A 24,832-nucleotide genomic window follows, 5' to 3' on the forward strand; every position below is an offset into this window, starting at 1 on the left:
TGGAGTAGTCACCTGACACGGTAAGGACATCCTCAGCTTTTTCATTCTGGCTTATGGTTTCTGTTTATGTTAACAGTCCCTGCAGTTTCCGTTACTTCCGACCTTACTTGGAACAAAAGCTTCATAAATAGCCGTCGGGAAATCTAACCAGCTGTTTGTCACATTTTGAACAGTAAATCAGGGCACAATGAGGAGCTCTTTTAAAAAAAAAAAAAAAAAAAAAAAACTTGAAAGCTTAAGTGAAACATACAGTTAAACAGCCAATGCATGCTGTCACTTTATTTTAGCCGCATAATATTATTCACCTACTCACCTTTTCTTTTTTAAAAGAAAAGAACATACATTTTTCATAAAATCTCAAACCTTGAAAATAAAAACAAACTACAACCAACGCTACAAATAAAAACAAACCCATAGTAAAGAACACCAGTAATACAAATTTCAACTACATTAGGAAACACCACAGATTTCTATAGACTTCAATCAACTTCAGAGAAAAGGCTGGGACACTTAGCACACTGCCTCTTGACCTTCCTGACATGTGTTAAGGCCCACCGATTAATACAGGCCTTTTCTCTATTTTTCCTCTTCTTTTAATTATTAAAGAAGGAAGGGATAAAGAACGCATTTTTTTTCCTCCACTGAAACAGCAGTCTAAGATTATCTCTTCTTTTAAAAGTGATTATAAGGAGCCTTCCTCATCATTGCTCACATATGCAGAAAGGCTGAAAACACAGTGGAGCAAAAGCGAGAAATACTGCAACATTTATAAACACATTAAGCAGCAGAGCTTCTGAGGTTATTCCTATTTACAGCGGTTGAAAGTCTGTCTCTGAATTATCTGATTATTCCGACGATCTAATACCATCATGGTAACAGACTTATGAATTAGGAGGGAAATAAAGAGCACATTGTGCTGGAGCACAAGCTCATTTCAACCACAGGACAGCTGAGGGACGGCAGGGCGGCACTAAAAGCAGGAGACCACACGCGCAAGGATTCACAGACGCGCACCTCTGCGACAGACCAGGCCCATCCGAAATTAAAACGTACCTCTGAAAGACGTGATCCCGTTATACTTCTTCCTTCAGTCCACGTATAAAAATCAAAGGTTAAAGATTCCCAGAACAGAACTCTCCCCATATAATACGCTTTTGTGACGTTCCAGCAGCCAAAACAAAAAACAAACAAACAAAAAACCCACACTTGTCTGTTCTTCAAGCTCTCTAGAAAACGCATGTTTATATTCTGTTTACTTTTATGTTTTAATTCTGGCATGTCTACCTTCCTCAGCTGGTGAAACCGTCAGAACAAACAGCGCAGTATCTGGAAGAACGACAAACACACAGGTCAATGTCAAAACAAGCCAATGACTGGCAGGGAGAGAGCCACGTTCCTGCATTTCAATTTCATTAATATTCTCCAAACCAAACACCACTGTACCACTAAATATAACTGCTTCCTCTATTTACTTCATTGCAGAAAGGTTTTTTTTTGTTTTTTTTTTTTTAAATAAAACTGATGGAGAACTCCAGATTAAAATAACTATTTCAGCAATTTCCTCTGTTATAACAGCACAACATCTAAGCACAGTTATAATAGAGGGAACATTTAACAACTAATTGAGCCAGAAAAAACTAAAGCTTAGAAATTTAGGAGTCTTTATGCTTGCTTGCTGAACAAAAGGGCAGTGGATTTTGAGACAGCTACAGGAAATCTCAGGGCAGTCAGACTCTCAGCAAACAGACCTCTGGTTCTGCCGGGACGGGAATTGCACCGCTTGTTCTCCCCCAGACAGGCGTTGGACAGACAGGCCTACAAACGCACACGGTCGATGACCGCTTTCCTTTTCCTCCCTGTAACGGCGCAATAACCCACGACCTGCAGGTCTCAAATCTGAGCCCATGTCCACGGCAAACTGCTTCATAACTTACGGAGGGCTCCCTTGGAAAAAATGGCCACATACACTATAATCACAGACCGTATCAAAGTGAAAAGCCTGTAAGATCTCACTTTGATACATCTAGTGACTACTGAGCAGCAGTATTTCACAAGGGTACATCTGACCTGCAAGTTCAGTCTCTCTCATTCTCCGATGCCTGTCCAGATAACAGCTTATGGGGTTATGCTTCCTCCTCAACAGCTCTGGAAGGCAGAAATCTAGAGAAAACTGTAAAGTGACATCAGCCTACACAGTCAGCATTCAACTGCAGTTACGCTTTCTGGTAGCAGTACCTCAGTCTCATTCCAGTGACAGTAATTTGCCATATCTTTCAAAAACAAACAACAAAACCAATAAGCCCAATAGCTGTCCCAAACAGCGACTCTCCAAAGCATCTCGAAGTGGCAAAGATAAGAGGTACATGCCTGGGTCAGCTGTTCCAGGTCCCAAAGGCGGCCGCGGAAGCTGGAACACCCAACTGTGCTGTCAACTGCACCACGTACTAACCAAAGCGGCAGCATTAAATATCTGTATTTCTTAGCTTACAAAGAAAGCTCACAATTTCCTTATGTTCTTTCTTAAATTCTTACAATAATTTTATTCTTTTTATTTTTTTTTTTTTACAGTAACATGAATTTGTCTTAGGTAATAGGCATGTCAAAAGCAGAAACATGGATCTAAATTACAGCCTTCCCACTTTCCAGTGGCTGAGCACTGCACCCCTTCCTTAAGCATTTATTGTGGGAAAGAAACATGCCTTCACTGCTAAAGCCTCCCCTCTTCTTTGGCAGCATGCGCGTTACTAAAAAACAAGGTCGTTGCAGTAAGCAGCGGAAAGCCAGCAGAACTGTTATTGCCAATAGCAAGCTTCAAAGTCCTAGAATTTGTCCCAAGCGCTGTGTGTCTACCTAGAAATATCCAGAGATCTTCCTAAACAGCTTACGTAGCCTAGACTATCTCTCCCAAACAAAGATAGGCCTAGAATCCTGGAGAATTACCTCCACTCGGCATTTTCAAATACAAAAGGATATTTAAGAAGATTATAAAACAAGCACCATCCAAAGCATGTAAACGGAAGCATATCCTTAGCTTCAACGTCACGTTCAGTTTTACGTAAAAGGTAGGGGGAATGGTCAGTGTTTAGAAGGGTCCCTAAAAAAAACACACCGATAAAATTGAGATGCTGTGAAAACAACAATGCTCCCAGGCTCATTAAGCGGCATTTGCTGCTTGTTAATGCTAAGAGGCTAACACACTGCTGTCTTTCAAGGGCTATGTAAATAAAAGCCCTCCTGACTTCTGCAACCATTTTAACAACTTTGGCTAAATGAATTCTGAAAGCCCTGATACAGCATTACTGCTTCACAGAACTACAAAGTCAAGTCATCTAACTGGACCTTAGAACAGATGCCTAAATATAGCCAGCCCATGTGGAGAAACATATGGCGTGTGCACAGTCGGATGATACTAGAGCATAATACTCAGTCTCTCATCATACTTGCAAGTTAACGAACGCAGAGCGAGAGCGTCTCTTTTGCACAACAGCAAGCGAACACGTGCACTTTCCAGATCTCACGCTCTGCCCCCCGAGTTCCAGCTTCACGCAGACCCAGGAACACCTAGAACAAACAGGCTCTCACGTAAGTCATTCCAAAGCAGTTTGCCATAAGGTTAGAAAAAGTCCTATGATGCACTGTTCTCCCTGCAGAAGCATTTTTACCTTCTGTTACCTCATGCTAATGCCTGTTGCTGATTTGCTGTTTATATATCTACTGATGTCACTCTAGAAACAGATCCTCATAAATCCCTTTAATCCCTGCAGATCCTTTTAAACGTTTCTACGTAGACAGGGCAAACAACACTGTCCTCGTTTCCAGATGACATATCAAGTTATCTGTTTTCCTGAGGCTCCACATCAACTTAAGACTTTCATCCACCCGTGTTGTTCCACGTCCAGCATTCACAGCACCATCATGGTGCCGTTGCAGTTTGCTCAGCAGCAACAGTATTAAGTTCTGGGCTTTTATAATACTCCTTTTCCTGGCCTGCTGGACAGACTCGGGGGGCAGGGGGTGCAAAAGCAGGACAGGGATCATACCTTTCCTGTTGGAGGAAGCTGTATGCAAGAATTCAGAAAGCAAAACAAGAAGGGGGCAATAAGAGCGTCCACAGAATAATCTGTTACTTTGACGCAGGTATTCCTGCTATATCAATTCTCAGGAATTTTAACTCCTTTACTTCATAAAAGGGTTTTATGCAATTAACTGCATAAATTGCATGAAACCAGTTTATTGGGATATTTAACAGAAAATTCTCATGTTCAAGGACAAGCTGAAGACATACAAGAAAATGCACACCCTGATTCAGGTCTTAAGCATGATGTCGCCCTCTAGAACAGGGACGTAAGAGGCTCTCTGGAACAACATCAACCCCTTCTTCTTCTGTCCACTTCTGGACAATTTAAGGAGAGTTACAGGCAGTGCTATTTGTTTTCCATCACACAGCTCTCCTCCAGCCAAAGAAGTTATTCTCTTAATCATTTATCAAAAGCATGACCTAAACAGAATCCACGACATTGCTCAGTGTTTGGAGTAGCATGTCTCCTGGAAAAAGCCTAGACAGTTGTTCCAAGAGCGCCTTACTCACCGAAGGCCAGTACAATAGGTTGACAGCTGCCTGATGCACTTTATGCTCTTCTATACAGAAAACCTTACACAGAGACCAACTATCTAACCCAAACAACAGATGTTGTTATAAGGTCTGGTTTGCACAGCAGAATATCAAACTATTCAATTTGCTTACAGTCTGCCAGTCAAATAATAGAACAGAAGGGAAAGAAAAAAAACCCTACAAAACAAAACCACAGAGTTGGAGAGTACACCCACACGATTAGGAGCCATGTGTTAACCACATTGCGAATGGATACAAACCGTATGTGAAGTCAACCCTATTCAAGCCATGCTGTATTTTGGCAGAAGCCTGTAGGATAGAAGGGAATCAATCCGCGCTGGAAACGGAAGGAAAATTCAACATAAAACAATTAACTACATAGAAAAGGAGGGAAAAAAAATTTAGTCTTGATGAAACTCTCTTAAACCATCCACAAACCATCCTGAAGACGACTATAAACAAATCTGAATACATGTTGTGCAATAAACCCCATTTGTTACCACGACAGTCGTTTTGACAAAAGCAAGGTAAGAACTGCCAGACAAAAGAAAAACCAGATTAGTCTTGAAGGAAACGGGAGGGAGGTGGAGGAAGTGGAGAGGACAGATGGGGAAGGGGGCCAAGCAAGTTTTTAAAATTGGCCTGTGTGATTCCCCACACAGTAGAAGATGAATTGCTTAGTGTTTTCTGTAAGGTCTATTCAATAAAGTTAACTATATGGCTTGAAACTACAGATACATTTTTTATAGCCATGTAAATTAAGAGCAGTATTTGCACAGTTACAATATACTGTAACCTTTCTTTTGAAAAATTTCCAAGGATCTTGATTATTGATTTATTTACAATTACTCAAATGTAGTTACTCAGCTTAGCGCAAAGAAAATCATGCGCTGGAATAAGTGCTGCACAGCAATATGACAGACACAGAATGAGATTTTGGCCAGGGATTTCGTAGTACTTAAAAACAAAACAAAACAAAAAAAAAAAAACACACAACACCACCACACCACACACCTACAGACCCTTAACATTTGTCCAGACATTTGTCCAAATTTGTGTTTTATCAGATAAAAATATTTAAGGGACAGACTCAAATATATGAAAAGGAATTCCTTAAAGCCTGAAAAGATGGAAGCTAAAGATAGCTATCCATTTTGCACGCACCTTTAACTTCCATCTTTCTCATTCTTGCTGTGCAAGTTTCATTAGTTTAAACTCTCTTAACCCCTCTTAAGCTTTATGTAATGTATAACCCTTACCTACAAATACATCTCCCTGCATATAACCCAGTTATAAAAAAAAGTAATATTTTCTTCTGCAACAGATGCTGAAATTCCTTTCGAATATATTATGCACTAGAAGGCGAATCCAAGATCTCATTCCTGTTAAGGAATTACTTCTTTTTTTTTTTTTTTTTAAATCAAAAGATCAAAGAATGGGTGGTTTAAGGTTTCATCTTGGTTCATGTCTCTCCAACAATGAACTAATACTACTTGTTCTCATTGCTCCCTGTAGATGTCACGAGACAGGTGCAAGTTTAAACGAAAAGCACAAGCAGTAAACTAAACAGAACAAGTTCCCTGTTTGGATACATCTTATGTTAACTACTACTAGCAAAAATTTAATCTAGTGGTCTGCTTAAGTTTTACAAAACAGCTATAAAAATCAGTTAACCTCACTGCTATGGCTTTCCTTCTCCTTTCACTAGATAATCTCCTCCAGAGATAGGGACGACGGCCTTTTTATGAAGCACAAGGCCGGGCAAAGACAAAATGAAAGCTGCTGCCCGGGTGCCAGCGCTACAGTCAAGAGTTAAGACCAGGCAGCCAAGTTTCAAGTCCTCGACCGCAGCACGCAACCTCTTCCAGACCCTGCCCAGCAGCAAGCGCACGGGAACGAGAGCTTCCCCACGCAGCCAGCCCCCTCGTCGCTCGTTCTGCGACCACCATCTCCAAAACACGCTCGATGAGGGACTTAGCTCGCGAGAGAAGACTGCTCTCCCACATCATCAGCCACGCGCGCTCCCTGAAATCTCATAAAGCCTGAGCGATACTTGGCCAGCGTTTACAGAGTTCTTGCTGCGTGCAGGCTCTCTGATGAGTCCTAATGCCTGCGCAGCGTCTGAAGCTTTCCCTCGTCTTTCAGTCCATAAACAGGATGTTTATGAACTGCCCCCAACTGCGCGATCGCTGGCGAAGGAGAAGGTACAGGCTGTAACCAAAGCGAAGCTCTTGCCGCAGCCTGTACATAAAGATTTCTCTTCTGAGTGGGCTCTCCTGGCGGGGGATGCAGCATAAACAGCCACTGAAGCTCTTCCCACGCTAACAGCTTGTGCGGGCTCCCCCTCTTCTGCTGATTCTCTGATAAGGAAGGTGTAAAAGCTTTCCTCATACACATTTAGATCCTCTTTTTTTTTTTTTTTTTTCTTTTGTAACGAGAACAACTTTTTTTGGCATGCGAGTCAGAACTGCCCTGTTCTAGATTACAAAGCAATAAATCTAACCTGGGTATAACATGGGCTGGCTCCATTTAATAGCTGCTAGTTTTGCCCAGGGATTTACTACATGTGCAATTTACCACAAAGCTTATTTTTGGTCATTAAAGGCTCACCACTTGACCAAAGCATAGCATAAGAAATACACTACCAATTCCTGCTGTTCTGCAAACATACTTCCACCCAAGTACTGCTACACCAGCGGTCCTCCAAGCAGCGCGTCTCCTGGACGGAGAGGGCGAGTTCTTCTCCCTTCTATTACAAAACACAACTGAGACCACAGAAATTATTTTCCATCTTGATTTTAAGCCAAGTCTCTCTGCAATGAGAGCCAGAGTATCACAGTGTACCACTGGGCCCACACAACAGCTGTTCTCAACATACTCTAAGTGGTTTTCATCCTCTGACACTGAAAATTAGGTTGCCCCAAAGCTGACCCTGAGACAGACTACTCCCCATTGCTACTGCTCAAGCAACAATTACTCAGCTACAAGTCCTGACCAAGAGGAAAACATACCCTTGGAACAGTTCAAAATATTATTTCACGCATTTTAAAATATGTCTTGTTCTGACAAAAAGCTGGTAGGTCTCTATGAAAAAATATTCTACAATTGCTACACAGAATAATTATGGAAAATCACACCTCCAAAATCATTATTATTTCAGCGTATACCTATATACCACCCATCTGAATCTGATGGCGCCCACACACACACACAGCATTTTAGAGCATTTACAGCAGCTACACCTGGATAATACATTTTTACCTTTTACAGCTGTATCCATACAATGAAATTTTAGTACTTCAGATATGCAACGCTTCATAGAAAACAAGACAAATTTTTCCACTGCTAGTTTCCATGGTTTTTATTTGGAATGCATCTCTGTTTTGCTCCAGTAGTGTTTCTATAGCACACTGATCATTTTACAGAAAAGTAATATAAAAATATCAGAGCCCCTAAGCCAGTGCTTTGAAAACTAAAGCCAAAGATAACTATACCTTGTGGTAGAACAAACAACTGCAATTATCCATTTTAAAACATCAGGCAGATGAACATATAAGTTCTTACGCAAAAAATGAGGAACACAGCCAGCTGAATAATCTCTGCAATTTTCAAGTACAATTTCATTTTGAGGAAAAAAGCTGGCAGGCAGCAATCACAGGTTAGAACTTGAAACCTGAAATGAGACCCTGAAAAACCTCAAGTGAACCCTGCAGTAATTAAGTGGCCTGCCCAAGACATCCAAAGCGCACTGCAAGCTACTGCTTCTACTCTGCCCCCAAAACACCCAGATGCTTGCCATCTTCACTGGTAACAGGTAGTTATACCAACTGTGCTATGCACAGACATTAGGTGATCAGCCACCTAGTAACAGGAAAAAAAGTTTAACGGCATAGTAGCTATGAGATCTAAAGTCACCTGATTTACACTTAATAACGAGAAGGTAGGAGAGGAGCTCTACAAGAGAAAAAAAAATCATACATTCACAGAAAAACATCTCAGAAAGGTTGGAAGAGACCTCCATATACTATCTAGTCCAACCGCTAGCTCAGAGCGGGTCTAGTTTCTAAGTTAAATCAAGTTGCTCTGGGCCTTGTCCAGTTTAGTTTTGAAAGTCTCAGGGACAGAGATTCCACGCACTGCACAGTTGATGAACACAGTGGAAAGAAAAGGCATGGCTCCTTTTTAAAGAAAGATCTAAGTTAGTTCCAACAAGAATACAGAAATGACAATGCGGAGTCCAAGTTTTGCATGCATATTCACCTGTGTCCCCAAAGGAAGCGTGGAAACCCATCCATAAGAAAATCATCATCTAAATTAACAGATAGCCCACTACGTTGTATGCTGCAGCCAATTAGGTAGCTCAAGTGCACAGTTACCTTCAACGGAAACATAACACAGGAATTTCTTACCTCCAGGCCTGTACACAATGTCATCTTCTGTGATAAAGGATGTTATTTCACCATTGTCTGTTCTCTCATATCGGGACTTCTTCTTGGGTGGTTTCTTTTTGTTTTTCTTTGTGGACTCCTCTGTGGTGGCACTGTTGTTGTCGTTGTCCTCATCTTCACTATGGTCACTTTCTGCATAATTCTTGGCACCTCCTTCCAACGTACAGCTCCGTCGAGGACGCGAGTTTTCACTCTCCCTCACTTTGTCTCTCTTGTCTCGCTCCTTGTCCCGGTCCCTATCCCTATCCTTCTCCTTGTCTTTGTCTTTCTCTTTGTCTGCTGTCATGATTCGCCACGTGCCTTCTTCTGTCCTCTCACGGCTAGGCCTCCGTGAAAGGTAGACAGTGAGCCTGGGCTTCAGTCTTCTGAATTTCTCACTCAAATCCAGGAAAAATTCAACCACTCCAACAACCCCAGCGTTTTAAAAAGGCTCTTGAAAGGGTAGAGGGGGTGGGGGAGGAAAAAAAAAGAGGAAAAAAGCCCATGTTAATATCAAGAATTCTTTCAGTCTCTCAAGCTATAAGACCACCCACACCTACCCACAAACAAAAACAAAAAACCCACACTCAAGTGATTCAGTACGGAAAACACAGGACTACAAAATACAAGACAGTCCTTTGAAGCATTTACACAAATGAAACGTTCAAACATTTCACAGATACTTTGGAAGTTATCATCCTCCTCAAAAAGAGGAGAGAATTCTTTTTGCCCACTACATAAATATAATCATGGGATGCGCTCACTGAGAGCGCATCCTTTTTGATATCAAGAACTGAACAAGAAGCACAGAAGCGAAGAAACAGCATTTAGGGAAGGACATAGCCAAGAAAATCTACCACTCTTTTCTCTAAGTAGAGAAAAATTAACAAGTGGCTCTATTGTTTTCCATCTCAGCATCACCACCTATGGATGCTCCATAAAGCTGGTACAGCACAGAAAATGCTATCCACCAGCTCCACGGCAAGGTTAGGAAGTCTTGCCCCACCGTTTTCCAAAATGGGAGTTAGCCCATAATCCACAGATTACAGGAGGGAATGAATTAAAAAATCACAGCATTTACAAGTACATTAACCAAACGCACTACTCCACATACCAAAAAAGATGCCCTTCATGACTGCTTTATGAATAAGAGAACACACTGAGGTGGATTTTATAGCTCATCTCCTTCACGCGTTCAGTTTCTCGTCGGGAAACGGGAAGGCAAGAGATCATCCTGTGTTTCTACCTCCCTGATCATTCAGTCAACACGCTGAACACCGACTGCGTTATTTTTTCCTTCAGTGCAAGCTTAGATTAAGTAATCGTACTTGCTATTACAAGGGTATGTGCAAGTGAATAGGATGTTACAGTTTAGATCTATGAGCCAGGATCCTCAAACCCCAACTATGTGCACAGAGCAGCTGCCCACCAGTCTCTCTACCCCAGTACCGCCTGCATGAATTCAACATGAGACATCACACAGCGATTACCTTACCTCAGTCCAATAAGAGCCTGCTATAAAGAATACCGCCCCTATAGTGTCTATTTTTTTTTTTTTGACTCAAAAGCCAGAGTTACCTAAAAATGTCCTTTCTGTTGCTCAGACCCAGTGATGTGGACTGATAGGCTGCACATTACATCTTTGAGTGACAGTCAGCAACATAAACATTAGCATTTTTGGCACCTTCTCTGAAAAGGCCTCTAATATAATTTGCATCAGTTGAAGTAATTGTAAGTGCCTTGAAATACTACTCAGTAGTAGCAGTCTGAAAAAATACAGCTACTGCTAAGCAGAATCATAATAGACCATTTTACTGAAAACATTCAAAGGAGGATATTCCACAAAGGGTGGATCCAACGTACAAAGACAAAATATCTATTTCCCCTAGGAGATCAACTCAGGATTAGATCTGGGCAACCCACTGCTATGCTACAGAAAATTAGGAACAAGTAGAGAACTGAGAATTTTGAGACCACCAAAGCAATTGAAACAAACATCATTAAAGACAACCAAACCAGACCTACGTTACTGACTCGAAATCACCAATAACAGTACAGAAGCTGTATCTATTTATGCATAGCCTTTGAATTTATGCATTTACAGAGGCACTGACCAAACTTCACCAGCTAACTCCTAAGTTTCCAGAAAATTGTACTATCTGTTGCAACCTGAAATTTCTCCACTGTGCAAAATACTATATCACCTCCTAGCGTGAAAGTCAGGGTCCTCAGAAGACTGAATGCCCAAACATTAAGCATCTGAAACATATTGAAGGAAAAGACTATTTTGATTTTTTAATAAGTCATCTGAGAAGCTAGAAGGTGATTCTGTGCATTGGAAATTTCTTCCTTCAGTCCTACACAAATTTCCTAAACAGGCTACAGTAAGTTCTTGTCCCTGTTGACTACCACTTCAAGCAACAGAAATTGCCAAAGAGAGAGAAATTGCTTTTGCTGATACAATTCAGGCTGTGGCTTGAATCTCTCGAGCATTTCCTGAATGAACCAATCATCCAGGTAAGAAATGATTCCAATTTCTTTCCTCATAGCAGCTGCCATCATTCTGACAACACCCAAGGGGAATCCAACGCAGCTCCAGAAGAGAAGACCACGATGGATATGTCAACTGCCAGAGAAGACGCAGATACTAGCGATGGCAATGCTCTACAGGGACTCAATAAGAAATACCTCAATTTTCTAGAGGCTAGAAAATTGCCCACTAACAAACTTTGGGGTTTTTGTTGTTGCTGTTGATACTACATACTTTGCTTTAGAACGTAAGCAAAAACTAGTTACTTTCCAAGGGCAATCTAGAAATTACAAGTAGTGAAGACTCAACCTATGTACAAGAGATGATAGTGTTTTATGTGTTCTTTAGACACTAAAGGATACAGGATACACCTAAAAATCTTATTCGATAACCTCCAAGGACTGATTAAATCCAGTCACTGGCTCCAATTTCCAAAGACTTAATTTTTGAGTTAGGTACAGAAACATGAGCCACTGAAGCCTAAACAAAAAGAATACATATACATATGTATACACACATATACATATATTTTTAAGCTTCTTCCATCTCTTCTCATTTTACTTATAGCATATCGCTACCTTCTCTTCTTTATTTGAATAGAATGCTGTTTACAAATTATTTTCAGAGAGGAGAGGAAAAAAAAAAAAGAGAGAGCGCTAACCCTTTCAGTGAAATCAGCAAAGGAGTATTTCAGCACCATCTAACAAGCACTTACACAACCCCAAATCTTTAAAAGACAACATAGTATAGCACTCCTCTCATGTGCTGATAATACATCTTGCAACTTAGCGCTAACATTGGCAGAGATACTATTGGTCCTGAAGGTTATGCAAGGTCTGAGTTTCACAAAATCATGATGGAAAAATACTCCTTTTCTGCTCATTTTGTTTCCTAACTGTGCTAACAAAACTTATACAAGCCAAGAGGTAGTGACTAACTAGAACATAGCTATAACCACACGAATTCTTATGTTCTACCACCAAACCTCTTTGACAATAGCCACCTTCATAGCTAACAAAGGCAAAAGGCGCCTGCTTCCCCCTGCAAGCCCCACGAGCAACAGATGCTACTTTCAGGAAACACCCCCTTAAGAGAGTCCTGTCTGCAGGTAATTATAGATTTCCTTCAGCTGTCTCCTGAGCATAAAATCACTAATTTTTATGATAGCATTGCTCCTCCAATTCATATTCATTAAGAATCTTTATTAATTAAAAGTCAAGCGGCCATAAAGAAGCTGTGTCAGCTTTTCTTTGCTCTCACAAGGGTGGAAGCATATCTTCCACTTGGAAGATCTCCAGATCATCTAACCTTTTCAATACTATATAAAATTACACTCCTTCATTTTCTGTATACAGTCTGCTGCAGAGCTAGAACCTTCCTTTGACTATAGGGTGCAGGATGTCCTTTTCCGAAATTTCCAGATAACTTATGTTAAAAAGGAAAAAATAAAAATCCATCAGTCACCACTAAAGTTCACCTAGTCAGACATCAGCACTGGGAATGGGCGGCAGATGCCACAAAAAGCAGGCTTGAAATCTGGCCAGCTATGGAGCTTTTTCTTTTAAGCCTCAAAATGAAGACCTAAGCAAATGCCAGCTGTCCCACATGCCTAAATAAAAGATAAAAAGGAATTTAAAATTCCTGTCTGAAGGAAAAAGAAACTACAGGAGGATGATAACTGTCAGAGATTTGAGGTGCCTAACACACTCACGCATACTATTTTTTTTGTCCCCCAAAACATTCTGAGGTCCTGCTTTGATTCTCTAAGTCTCAAGAATGGTAAGAACCAGAAGTCGTGCAAATAATTCTGAAATTGCAGCCACAATTTCAGTGCTAGCTGCCCCTGCCAGACCTTGGCTTTGCAAGCAAATTTCAAGTGAACCATTTTACAGCAACGGAGCCTGTCCAAGAGTCAACATCACATCAAATACACGCTGAACTCCACACGGCTGGTGGGTATACCGCTTTACAAAAATAACATATCAAATGGGCTTCTTCTTGCTCCATTTTTCTACCTTCACCGTCACTTTTTAACGGCATAGGCAAAAACAATTTGCTAGCAGAAAACAAAATCCCACCACAGAACCTGTCACGAGTAAGCGCAAGAAGAGAAGCCTCAGACCATCAAGGGTCATATACCATCAAGGTGACACACGCTGCAGAGGAAGCACTGATGAATTCCAGTTCCCATCGTTACAGCACAAGAACAAACCAAACTGCAGGACTTCACAGAACTCTCCACATAATAAGGGCTGCAGATTTAAGTCCTTGCTGTTTCTCTCAGATTAAATTAAAACAAAACACTTGAGTGCTTTTATTTCAAGTCCAGTTACTTTTTTTTTTTTTTTGGGGGGGGGGGGGGAGAGGAAGACGACCATAGCTCTCCATTGAAGAGTAACACTGAATAAATGAGCAGTATGCTCAGAGATTTAGTTTACTGTAGGACTGTGCAAGCGTTCACGCATACTACAGTTTGCTTGGTTTGTCTGTCCATCTCTGAAGTTCCCAGCTACAAAAACAGCAAAATTGTCACCTTTCTCCTAGATCCCATGTCAGAACCACCCAAAAGTCATTTTCATTGCTAATACATTTACGAACAGTACAGGAAAACACTATACAGTCAGTCCATCTAGTTTGCATCACCATGCAGGTCATGAAGTCTCAAAGACACTACTCACATTTCCTAGATTTTTTTTTTTGTTTACTAAAACACAGTCCAATGTTAAAAATATTACAGGATTAAACCAATGTCATCATGAAACAATGGCTATTTTTGTTCCCCTTAGAATAAAGCAGTCCCATGAAGAGTAGCTGCATAACCACCACCAGAAAGACTGAAGAGAGATACCGTTACAGGACCTCAGCTGCATAGCAGTAACACAGGTTTACTGGAAGAGCAAAGAAAAACTGTTTATCCGCAACCAGCTCTTCAAGATTAAGCCATAATTATCCTATAGAAACACTCAATGATCTTTATTATTTAAGCATTGATCCACCTATCTTAAAGGCTTCTAGATAGATGATGGCCTCAGCAGTGAAGGACAACATTTCCTATCACTGCAACCCCCCCCCCCCCCCCACCTTTTTATTTAGTAACATTGGTACTCAAAAAAGAATGGTAATTTATAGATGGAAGCATACACCCAACATTTTGAAGGATCTCTCCAACTGGAAGACTGAAATTTATCTTAAAACTGCAATACTACATTATCTAAATTTAAGCATTTGCATTCCACCTCTCTCATGCGCTCCTACCCTACCCACACACCACACTGGAACGGGGAGGAGAACACAACTAGCTCCATATTCAAAAGCTATACTGTCGCCTAATCACACTTAAAAATGCAAATGCTGTGAAAACTTGTCTGCTTACTTAACGTTATTCATCAGTTACAGATGTTGTACTGGGTTAAGCACTTTCATCATTTTATACATAATTATGCAAGGATGATATGGAATCCATAAAACTAACACCATCACAAAAATGTTCTGTGCCTTGTTTTTTGTTCTCTAAAGTAAACTGCGCTAATACATCATGTATACTGCCAAATACAGTAATTACACAGATGTTTAAAGCTGGATTAGGACAGTAGAAGTAAATACACTGAAAAATCTTAGCGGTTTTTGGCAAGCTCTATAGCTTGGGTTCGCAGTAACTTTACTCATTGGCAGCTCCTCATTCCCACTGCACCAAACAGCCACCAAAGCAGCTGCTTCTGTCATCACACTACAGAAAAGAAATTCAGATTACAGCTCCACAGGTTGGAGAGTATTAACCGCCTTTGATACTGGTTTACTGCTTCTCCCATAGGGAATTTCCTAGAGATTAATCTTGAAGGAAAGAAATCATTTAAGCTAGAAGGGGAACATCCTTTTTACAACGGCTGAGCCAGGTATACCAAAGAGCGGAAGAATAGCCCCCACCCCTTATTTGTTTAGTGCAAGTTGAAAAACCATCTCAGGAAAAAAAAAAAGTTAACTTCACCCAATCATAGCATAGGATTTTTTGTTGTTGTTGTTTTTAAACAGATGCATAAGATTTGTCCTATTTTCCAAGTCAACTGATTACACTGACAATGGGATAACTTCATTCATCTCCACACAGCATGCCACAGCTGAAAGGCAACTCTCATACCACCTAGAACAGGAGAGCATGGGGAATTTCTGACCCGTCCACCAGTTACACCCACAATAATACAACGGCAGAGGAAAGTTTATTCTAAGTAAAGTGAAAAAAATAGAAAAAAAAAGGGGGGAGGGGGAGAAATGTGCCAACACAAGTAGCATACATCCTCAACAATTTAACAATAAGTAAGATGAAAAGCAGATAATACTTCAACTGTTCAAGATGTGTTTAATGTCATTAGCACGCAACAATTCTTAAAGCTCATTCTTCTGAAGGAACCTTTTCCCCAAAAAGAGAAACTGTTTCAGTGAACAGTATGCATCCTCTTTCAGGAAGCACTCAAATTACATTTAACACAATGGGGACACAGCCTTAAATATGACTGTTCAAATTAAACACTGAAAGTCTTTGTTACCTTAAACTACTGAGAAGCCCAACATAAGTTAAAAATGTTTTTGCAAAGCTGCTTGCTAAAGTTTTGCTCTCCGCCTTCTACTAGAAAGTGCACATACTTATTACTTCAAATCATATTCAAATGCTTTTATGCCCGTTAAAATGTTCAGTTCTCCAAAGCTGAAGAGCGACTAAGAGAGAAAGTCGGATTCTGGCAGAAAACAGGAACCTTGATTCAGGAGTCTGGGCCAGAGACAGGGAAGGCAAGTTGGCAATACGTTTTCCAGCAAAGAGAAGCCTGGAAGCAGCTGCTTCAACAAGAGAACGTGGCCCCCACAGCATGTGGCCCTTTAGTAAGACACCCCAAGTACATGAAGTGCTGGTAAACGTTGTGTCTTTATTCAGAAAGCGTTAAACATTGCACAAGTTCCCAGAACAGCTAAAATTGCATCAACTTCAGACAAATCCCAAGGATGATGCCTCTGCCCACAGTTCAAGTAAACACAGCAGTGCAAATGAAGTTGGGAATAAACACGCTACAGTAACAGCCTCTGCATTCCTGAAACGGTCTTCTGCATCGTTCACCCATCCAACGGGCAGCTTCAGAGCAGCTTCATTCCAAACAACAACTCACAAAGGCCCCAGTCCTCTTTCAGGACACAGGCAATACCTGCTTCTTACTGCCAGTCCGCGTTTTCATCTCTCTCTAGTCAACGTCCAAAATAGCGAGGTGCTATATTTCACTCTCGCCAGCCTTTCCCAACTCTGTTCCCAAAGTCAGAGAGGACAAAAGATAGCATAATGAATATTTATCTGATCAGATCTGCCTTGCACGTTTTCAAATGCAGTCTAAAAATAACTTTCAGCACCTTCATTTCTGAGAAAGGGATTACAAATACCAAAAAACTGACAATAAAATATTTCCTTGCAAAAAGGAAGCAGGCAAGGAGATGCAACGAATGTAACAGCACGCAACATGTTTACTATAGTCCAAGGTTTTCCCGAGCAGTGAGGCAGCTTTATTCACCTGACCCAGCAATCTGCAAGAGAAAAAAAAAAAAAAAAAGTGGAATTATTTGTCAAAAACGTAGAAACAAAACCAAGACTTCGGTACTCCATATCCCAGCTATGTCATTGCTCCTACAAAATTCTAATGAACAATGAGCCTCTCACCAAAAGTCTCTGGTCCTTTGCTAATAAGTCACCACGCTGTCCCTGAGCATCGCGTTGATAAGCGTCTTCTCTGGACGCGTTCCCTTTTTTTGCATTCTAGATGTGAATACAAGAACGTAAGAGTTCAATGGCGTTAGGCTCAATCGTATAGGAGGAGAATAAAACTTCAGAAAAAGTTTTAAAAGAACCAGCAAACTCCTTACCTCTTCAAGGACCGTTGGCCCAAAGGCACTGTCAATAAGAACACATACTGGACCCCAGAATCCTCCTTCCATTAATCAGAAAGGAAACGACGACTCCTCACCATGTTGTCTACTAGCAGTATGTGGGTTATGCTGTAGCACAGAACCCCCCCGTCAATGCGTGCTGATGCGCTCACAGGACAAAAACCTTGAAAGCATTAGGAAAAAAGCCTAATGCAGCCCCATTGATAATAGCAAACAGATTTTATTACATATGTTCGTATAGCAGGAACATCTACATAGACAGCGTAACTCACATGTTGTTCAATTGCTATCTTCTGTCATGACTCTTCTGGAAATCTGTGCTTGTAATTCAGGTTTGGATGCCACCATGCAAGATGTACGTTTGTGCAGACATTCTGAGTTGTTTCAGCTAGCGTAAGCACCAAAAATTGATACCATCAAATAACAGTCGTATTTGGCTGCAGTTCTTAAATTCACAGCATTTGCATTTCGAGACTGATCTAAAAAACCATAAAATCTAAATATACTATAGTGGAGAGCACCTTAATTCCCATCCTCTTGAACAACAGCATTAAGCAACTTAGCAGTTTTACTAGGGAAGGACTGACGTCCTCCTCTGTCTCAAATGAAATCCAGAAGCAAGCCAGCTAAAGCAGTCAACCTAGCTGGGCAAAAATCCAACCTGTGGCTCTACAGAGTCAAGACCCCTGAGAACAGGTAACTGCCATACGCGCAGCTCCCAAACCTAGGAAAACAAGTTCACATCTTGGTTTAAATGCAAGAAACAGCCAAAAAAAAAATTGTTTTATATAAAATAATACCATTCCAAGGTTACTGCTAAAATTTCTCATGTGAGATCAAACAGACACAATTTAACCTTTAAATTTCATTAAAAAAAAAATTGAGGTGCAGAGGCTCATAACATTATTTCCAAGTGGCCATTACCACATATTCACCTGGTCTAATTTTTTTCAGCATTTTAAAGCTAGTTCGAGTTAAAGTTTCACCGTTTGTTGAAGTACAAAAAAAACTTCACATGCTCCCATCCAGGTCAGGATAAGCAGGATACCGCTCTCCCAAGAGAAATGAGTTACCAGAGCCAGATCTGGGCACTGAGAGTGATGAACGCTGTCAAACAGCAGTTACCCGGAACGTACACAGCTCTACTGTTAGTTGATCCATACACCTGGAAATCATTATCAGAGCAAAAGGCATACATACCACCTCTTTGCACGTTAATACCAGTTAAGAGGTTTATGTACTTACAGAGTCAGGTTTTAAAGATGATGGGAAAGCAAGTCCAACAGAAGTGCTATGAGACTGAAGTAGGAAGGCAACTAAGCATGCAGGGTAGCTAAAAATATGGAGAAGAGCTCCTTTTTCTTGTGTCAGCAAGCCAGACAGATAAATCTTTTAACAAGATTTGTATTGGTCATGTGTTACTAGTCTTAATAAACACAACAGGACCATTCTTCTGTAAGCTTTCAGTCTCATGTTGCAAGATAAAAAGGTACTGTATTCAGCAAATGCCAGATTAAAGGAAGTACGTGCTGAAAGCGCTGGAACTAGAGTTCCTTTCACACAGTTCTCCTAATTTGGGTATCGAGGGAGAATTAAAAGATAACTAAAGTTTACACTTTGTTTGTTTACACAAAGAAAAACAAAAAAAAAGTTGACAGCTAACAACTTTAGCTACCCCGTGCAGCAGCAGCACCTGCTGCAGAACTATCCTGCACAGCAGGATCTGCAAAGCAGAGACTTCGCCTCCTATATTCTGTAAACCAGATGTGAAACTTTTTCTTTAGTACAGCTAAACAAGCTTTCGATACACCTCTGAAAACTTTCAAGTCTTATCATCCTCCATTTTGGTAGTAAGAACTGCAGCATGGGTGCAGTGCAGGCCATGCAAAGTGAAGCTAGATGGTATCTAGTCCGTGGGTAACATGCTTCTTGCTCCAGCAGCATACAAGTTTATGATCAACATCCAGAAGATGCCCTTTTTCTGACCTTTACTAAAGTAAAAGCAATCAAAAAAAATTAGCTATTCACAAAGATTCATCAGAAGAGTAAGGGATAAAAGCCTCATTTATGGATACTGCTACTACAGCCTAGCATACTATAAGGAAAGCATCCAAGTCTGTTCAAACAGACACAGCTTTTTAGTCCCATTAAAATAAAAGGCAGTGGCTCGTCTTGTTTTGTTTCTGTACTTCTAAGATATCTGATTCATCGGCTTTCTTATTAAGCAGCTATAAAGAAAAGATACTCAAAAAAAAAAAAAGCTACTGAATGCTGCTGCTTTGTCCAACAGCACTTTGCATCTTCAGGGAGGCTGTGGGGTTTGTGTAAAGGGAGCAGCTCTTGCAAAAGAAACTAAGACAGAACTGTGATGGGCAAGAGGAATATTCTAAACCAAATCCCCACACGGACCTACTTCCTTCATGTTATCAAGCCCTGCCAAAGTTTAATGGGGTGCAGCTGCACACCACATTAAGCCAACATACACCTCCTTTGTAGCAGCATTCAGCTAACATGTCAGTGATGGTCCGTTTGGTACTGGTAGCACTGATACAGTACCGATCAGCAAGTACCGGTTCAGGACGCAAACGGTCTACCAACAAATTAGGCTTTGTGCTTGCCTGCAGAAAGGAAGCAGCAGGAACGCGCGGTTGCCTGAGGCAGAGCATCATAGCAGCACCAGTTCAGACTGGTTCTGTTCCAAAACTAAGCTATGAGACAAGCTAGGCCATAAAAAGATCGTGATTAATATAGAATATGCCTATATAGAGAGATAGTACTGCGTATTCTGCAATAGCTGCCTCATACAGTTTCCTCAGACAGATAAACCATGACATGTCATTTCAGGCCTTCCCAGTCACCCTTGAAGGGCAGGAGAAAAGTTTAGCTAAGCAAGGAAAGAATACAGATACACTCAATCTTTATCAGCGCTCCAGGACAGACAACCAGTTTCGGGACACAAGGGATCTAAATCCTTATTTCTACCCACCCTCACCCCATCAACTTGCATAAACCATTTTACTCACCTCTCAGTGTCTCATTCCTTAAACAGAGAATTAGAAAATTATGCTGCTTCTCTCCTGCAGGGGAACGGGAGGGCCTTAAAAGCATTCGAGCGTTTGCAAAGTGTCAAGATCTCAAATGAAAGGAAGAACATGATGGGCCTTTCATAACTTCAAATTTCATTCACTAATTTTCTGCAAGCTCTAGAAAATAACTGGCTTCTAAGGTCCTCATTGACAGGTCAAAAAGACTGCAGGGTAAATCCTGTTTTTTTAGGTATATATTTTTATAATTTATATATATTTTTAAACGTATATATACACAGTGTGTGTGTGTACATACTACGTGTGCATACAAGCATTTTTCTGCAACATTACTACAGTGACCAGCGTTAACCTTCCTCTTCCGTTACACAAAGTTAATCTTCCTCCTCTTTCTCTAGCCATCCCCATCCCAAAACAACTATAAAGTCATTCACTGATGAACAGAAAATCCCATTAATACATTTTTTTAATGCTGCAAATGGTTTTAAATGTGAACAACTGCTTGAGCTAAACCATCACCCACTCAGTACTTAGCAGTAAATTTGATTCACCTGTATCAACATAAGACTACTATAAAAGCTGGACAGAGGAAAAATCAGTCAATACTCTTCCCAAAACACACCTACCACCCAAGTCAAACCACTACGCTAGACTCTGTCACACAACCACAAAAATTCCAAAAGGATTCAAAACCAAGTTTCTCATACCCTAACCACACTTAAAAATACCAACCCTTCAGCTGCCACGGAAGTCATCACAAAGCCACACGCATCAGCGAGTAAAACAGATCAGTGATACAATTTTAGCTTGACGTACTCTATGAGAAGTGATACAGAAAACCACATAAGCCAGGTAACCATAACTACGTGCAGTTTTTCAGTGCCCCACTAGATATCCACCGCACCATACGACTCTCCTCCTAGTCGGGACCGTGCTGAAGGGGTGCTGACGGTGTCAGCTGCCTAGTCTGGAGTGCTCATGGGACAAGTCTGCGACTTTCCTGGAAGCAAGTTTGCTAGAAGTCTTTAAACAGCTTTTACAGTCTTCCTCCAATGATAAGTCTCTTATCAGTTCTCTCCCCTATCTCCTTCACTGGCACTTTGAGTTTCTAACATAAACACAGCGCTGGAACACTCTGGCCAGTAATGGTCATTATGAGTTACATATTTACAGTTCACGGCTTTTGTAAGCATGCAAGTAAAAGCGTGTGTGTTCACTTCAATTTGCTCTCTGCTAATCGCCCCCAGATGGTTCAAGAAGCTAGTGGGAAGAGAAAGAAACAGTGGGTAGAGAAAGAAACGGGGACGGACTTCATCAGCATCTCTCTCACAGCTGAAAAGTAATCATCACTTGAAGAAAGGCAGACAGTCCAAGGTGCTTCTCATGACAATGACCATATTCTTATTTTTGCTGCAGTTCACCCAATTTGATTTGAGAAAAAAAGATCTCATACTTCTGAGCCACGTTCTCTACCAACTACGCCCACAGCTGTCAGATTTCAAATCACAGGCGGTACAACACTGCGCATCAGCATACTCCCCTTGCAATTTCCATCTTCACACCGATCTGCTCTGACCTGGGATATTACGCCACCGTTCTGAACGCCAGGTCGAGGGTCTGCCTGACAGATGAGCGATGTGCAAGGACAGCTTAGATAAGATCTTAAGTCCCTCTCCTCTCAACACAGCGTGCATGTTACAAAACTTAAAGGAACAAGAGAAAGGAAGAAAGAAGGGAGGGGAAGAGATTATTTTCAAACACAAAGCAAAGTCCCAGTTGGCACAAAACAGATTCATTACTTCTTTGTTTATCAACAGAAAACGACAGGCTATTCTGCACGTCTTCAGAGTCATGCCTTCAAAGGAGGGACATATTTCATTTTACTCAAGAGCGCTTCAAGTATCTCTCCACCCTTCTCTAAAAGCCAGGTTTACTTGGCAACAGGGGGGATTATGAAAGATTGGAGCGGAAAGGAAATAAAAGGCTGAAGGTGAAATTTCACTTTGCGTTTGTGGTATTCTCTTGGTATAGGACAGGTAGAACAACTTCCCACCCGCAAGAACTCCCAAATTCAACAAAGCAGTAAGAACAAATTTTTACAAGACCTTTACCATACAGGTAGATTGAAAAGGCAGGGATAATATTAAGGTGGAAGTGACAGCTCCTACCACCCCCCTAAAACAGCAGGGCAGTTGTTGTACCACGTTCACAGCAGTGCTGACTGGAAAAGCTTTCTGAAAAGGCTTGTCTTCGGAGAGCTTTTACAGGCTTATTGAAGCTTACAGGCTTCAATAGAAGTGGTGGGATTCCAAATAAACCACGTTCCTCCCCACGTTTTTCTAAGGGCACCACATAAAATGAACACATTCTCAGAAAGCTTCTGTGCTCCCAACAGGATCTCCCAGTATGAACAGTGAAAATTAACTGGCCTTTATTGCCTGTATTATTGTCTGATGACAGGTTTTAAAAAACCCCAGGAACACCAGCACTGTCTGCTGACTCATTATGACACGAGGCTGTTTGGTCACCCGTTGAAGAGTCCAGCTTTCATCTACCATGCTGAGATGCCTAAATCATTGAAAATAGGCCCTCCAAAATCCTATGGCCCTTCCACCTCCCACCCACACCAAGAAACATAAGTACTGAGTGGATAGGTGGCTACTGCAAAACCAAACAGCAACCAGTACGTACAACAACTATGACCCGAGTACAAAAACTCACAGATGCCAGCCTTCTGGCTAGATCCATTCCATCAAACCGTGATGTTTACAACTGCCCTACTGGTATAAAAAGGCGCTTTAATGACCTCTGTACTCATAACATATGAGAACAAACAGTGTTCAGACACTAAATATGAAGCCAAATGGTCCCTTTTCTCCAAAGTCATTCAGGCTAATGTAAAAGATTACTACAATATAGGTCAGAATAAGGCAAAGAAAGAGTCCTGTGACATCACTAAAAAGGAAAAAAAATAAAATAAAAAAGCTAGATCTTTTTTTAAGTGTTCATATAATGCAACATACTCCCCTACTTTAAAAGGCTGTTCAGGAGAGAACAGGCCCAAGGGACCTATGAAGAGCTGGTATTGTTGCAAGAGCTATTATCTAGGGGAGTTAATGTCATTTGGAGCCAAGAAATAACATCCACATTATAAGGCTGCCTAATAATACTTAAAAAAATAAGTTAAACAAAAGAATTTGTCATGATACACAGCAGAGTATTTTGAACAGATTACAGTTTATCAGCCACAACTAGGTTGCTTTCCTTCCAGCAACCATTTCAAGACAGGACTGGGTTTGGAGGACAACCATCCAGCCAACAAAACACAGCTAACGAGGTGAAAAGTGAGATCAGGGTGGAAAACCTGGGACGACGGCAACGGCAACCATTCCACCATCCGTTCAAGCTAGCCATGGCAATTCACACACCAAAACACAAATTACACCTTCCCCCCCGATAAATCACCAAGCGCTATTGGAAACTTCATTCCTAGTTTGTTGAAAGGTATGTCTGACAAAAAAAAGGGGGGGGGGGGCATTTTTAGAGTATTTTTATTAATACAGGCAAAACACAAATCTTTTCAGAAGCCGTCAATTCAGACCAGGGCAAACACCAAAGAAATCTAAGCATAAAAGAGAAATTCTTGGCAGACAAAACCCTCCAATTTAACCAACATTAAAGAATAATTCCATAAAATTAGATTACATGTCCATTTTACAGTTACTAGTTTTTAAAGGTACATATGACTAATAAAGTCACTAGTACATCACACACCTATGTCTGCCTGCTAAATAACTCACTGTGAGACAGAAATGAGTTTTATGTAATACACACAAACGTCTTAGTATTAGAATAAGACAACCACTGCTTTATAGGCAACTGCAAAGATAACTACATCTAGAAGTTCATCCACTTCTAATTAACTAGTTAAATTTCTGTAGTAAATATTGTATTTTGGTACCTCCATCTCTGCAGCACTTTTGCAAATATCTACCAAATTGTCATTCCCAATATATTTAGCTATACTTTTCCCCCCGTCCTTTTCCCTCATCAACAGTACATACGCTAATACCTACCAAACCACTACATTTTGCCCCCCAACTATAAATCGTTTAGCTGAATATCTGCGCGTAGAAAAAGGATATATATTTTTTTCTTAATGGCTGAATACTCAGCTGCCTTCTCACCGTCCTTACATTTTAGAAAGCATCCAGAATATCAAGTAAACCACCGAAACTAGAACTAGATCAGGTTATTTTGGGAAAACCCCTGCGAGCAGCAAGCATCAAGGAAAAAATTC

General features: G+C 40.9%; 1 protein-coding gene across 8 annotated transcripts in view; it reads right to left on the reverse strand.

Annotated features, from left to right (window-relative positions):
* Positions 1-24,832, reverse strand: part of RERE (arginine-glutamic acid dipeptide repeats) — a 253,914-nt gene that overhangs the window by 165,066 nt on the left and 64,016 nt on the right. For 7 of the 8 annotated variants that reach the window (XM_068915489.1, XM_068915491.1, XM_068915495.1 and 4 more), the window contains one exon: positions 9,022-9,492. In XM_068915489.1, coding sequence (XP_068771590.1) covers positions 9,022-9,346 — 325 coding nt within the window. In that variant the 5' untranslated portion in view covers positions 9,347-9,492. Of the gene's footprint in view, positions 1-9,021; positions 9,493-16,110; positions 17,129-17,261; positions 17,358-17,464; positions 17,652-17,760; positions 17,877-24,832 lie in introns of all 8 variants that reach the window. The other variant, XM_068915488.1, reaches the window with a different exon arrangement.

Source organism: Struthio camelus, chromosome 21 (assembly GCF_040807025.1).
Source record: "Struthio camelus isolate bStrCam1 chromosome 21, bStrCam1.hap1, whole genome shotgun sequence".
Classification (NCBI taxonomy): Eukaryota; Metazoa; Chordata; class Aves; order Struthioniformes; family Struthionidae; genus Struthio; species Struthio camelus.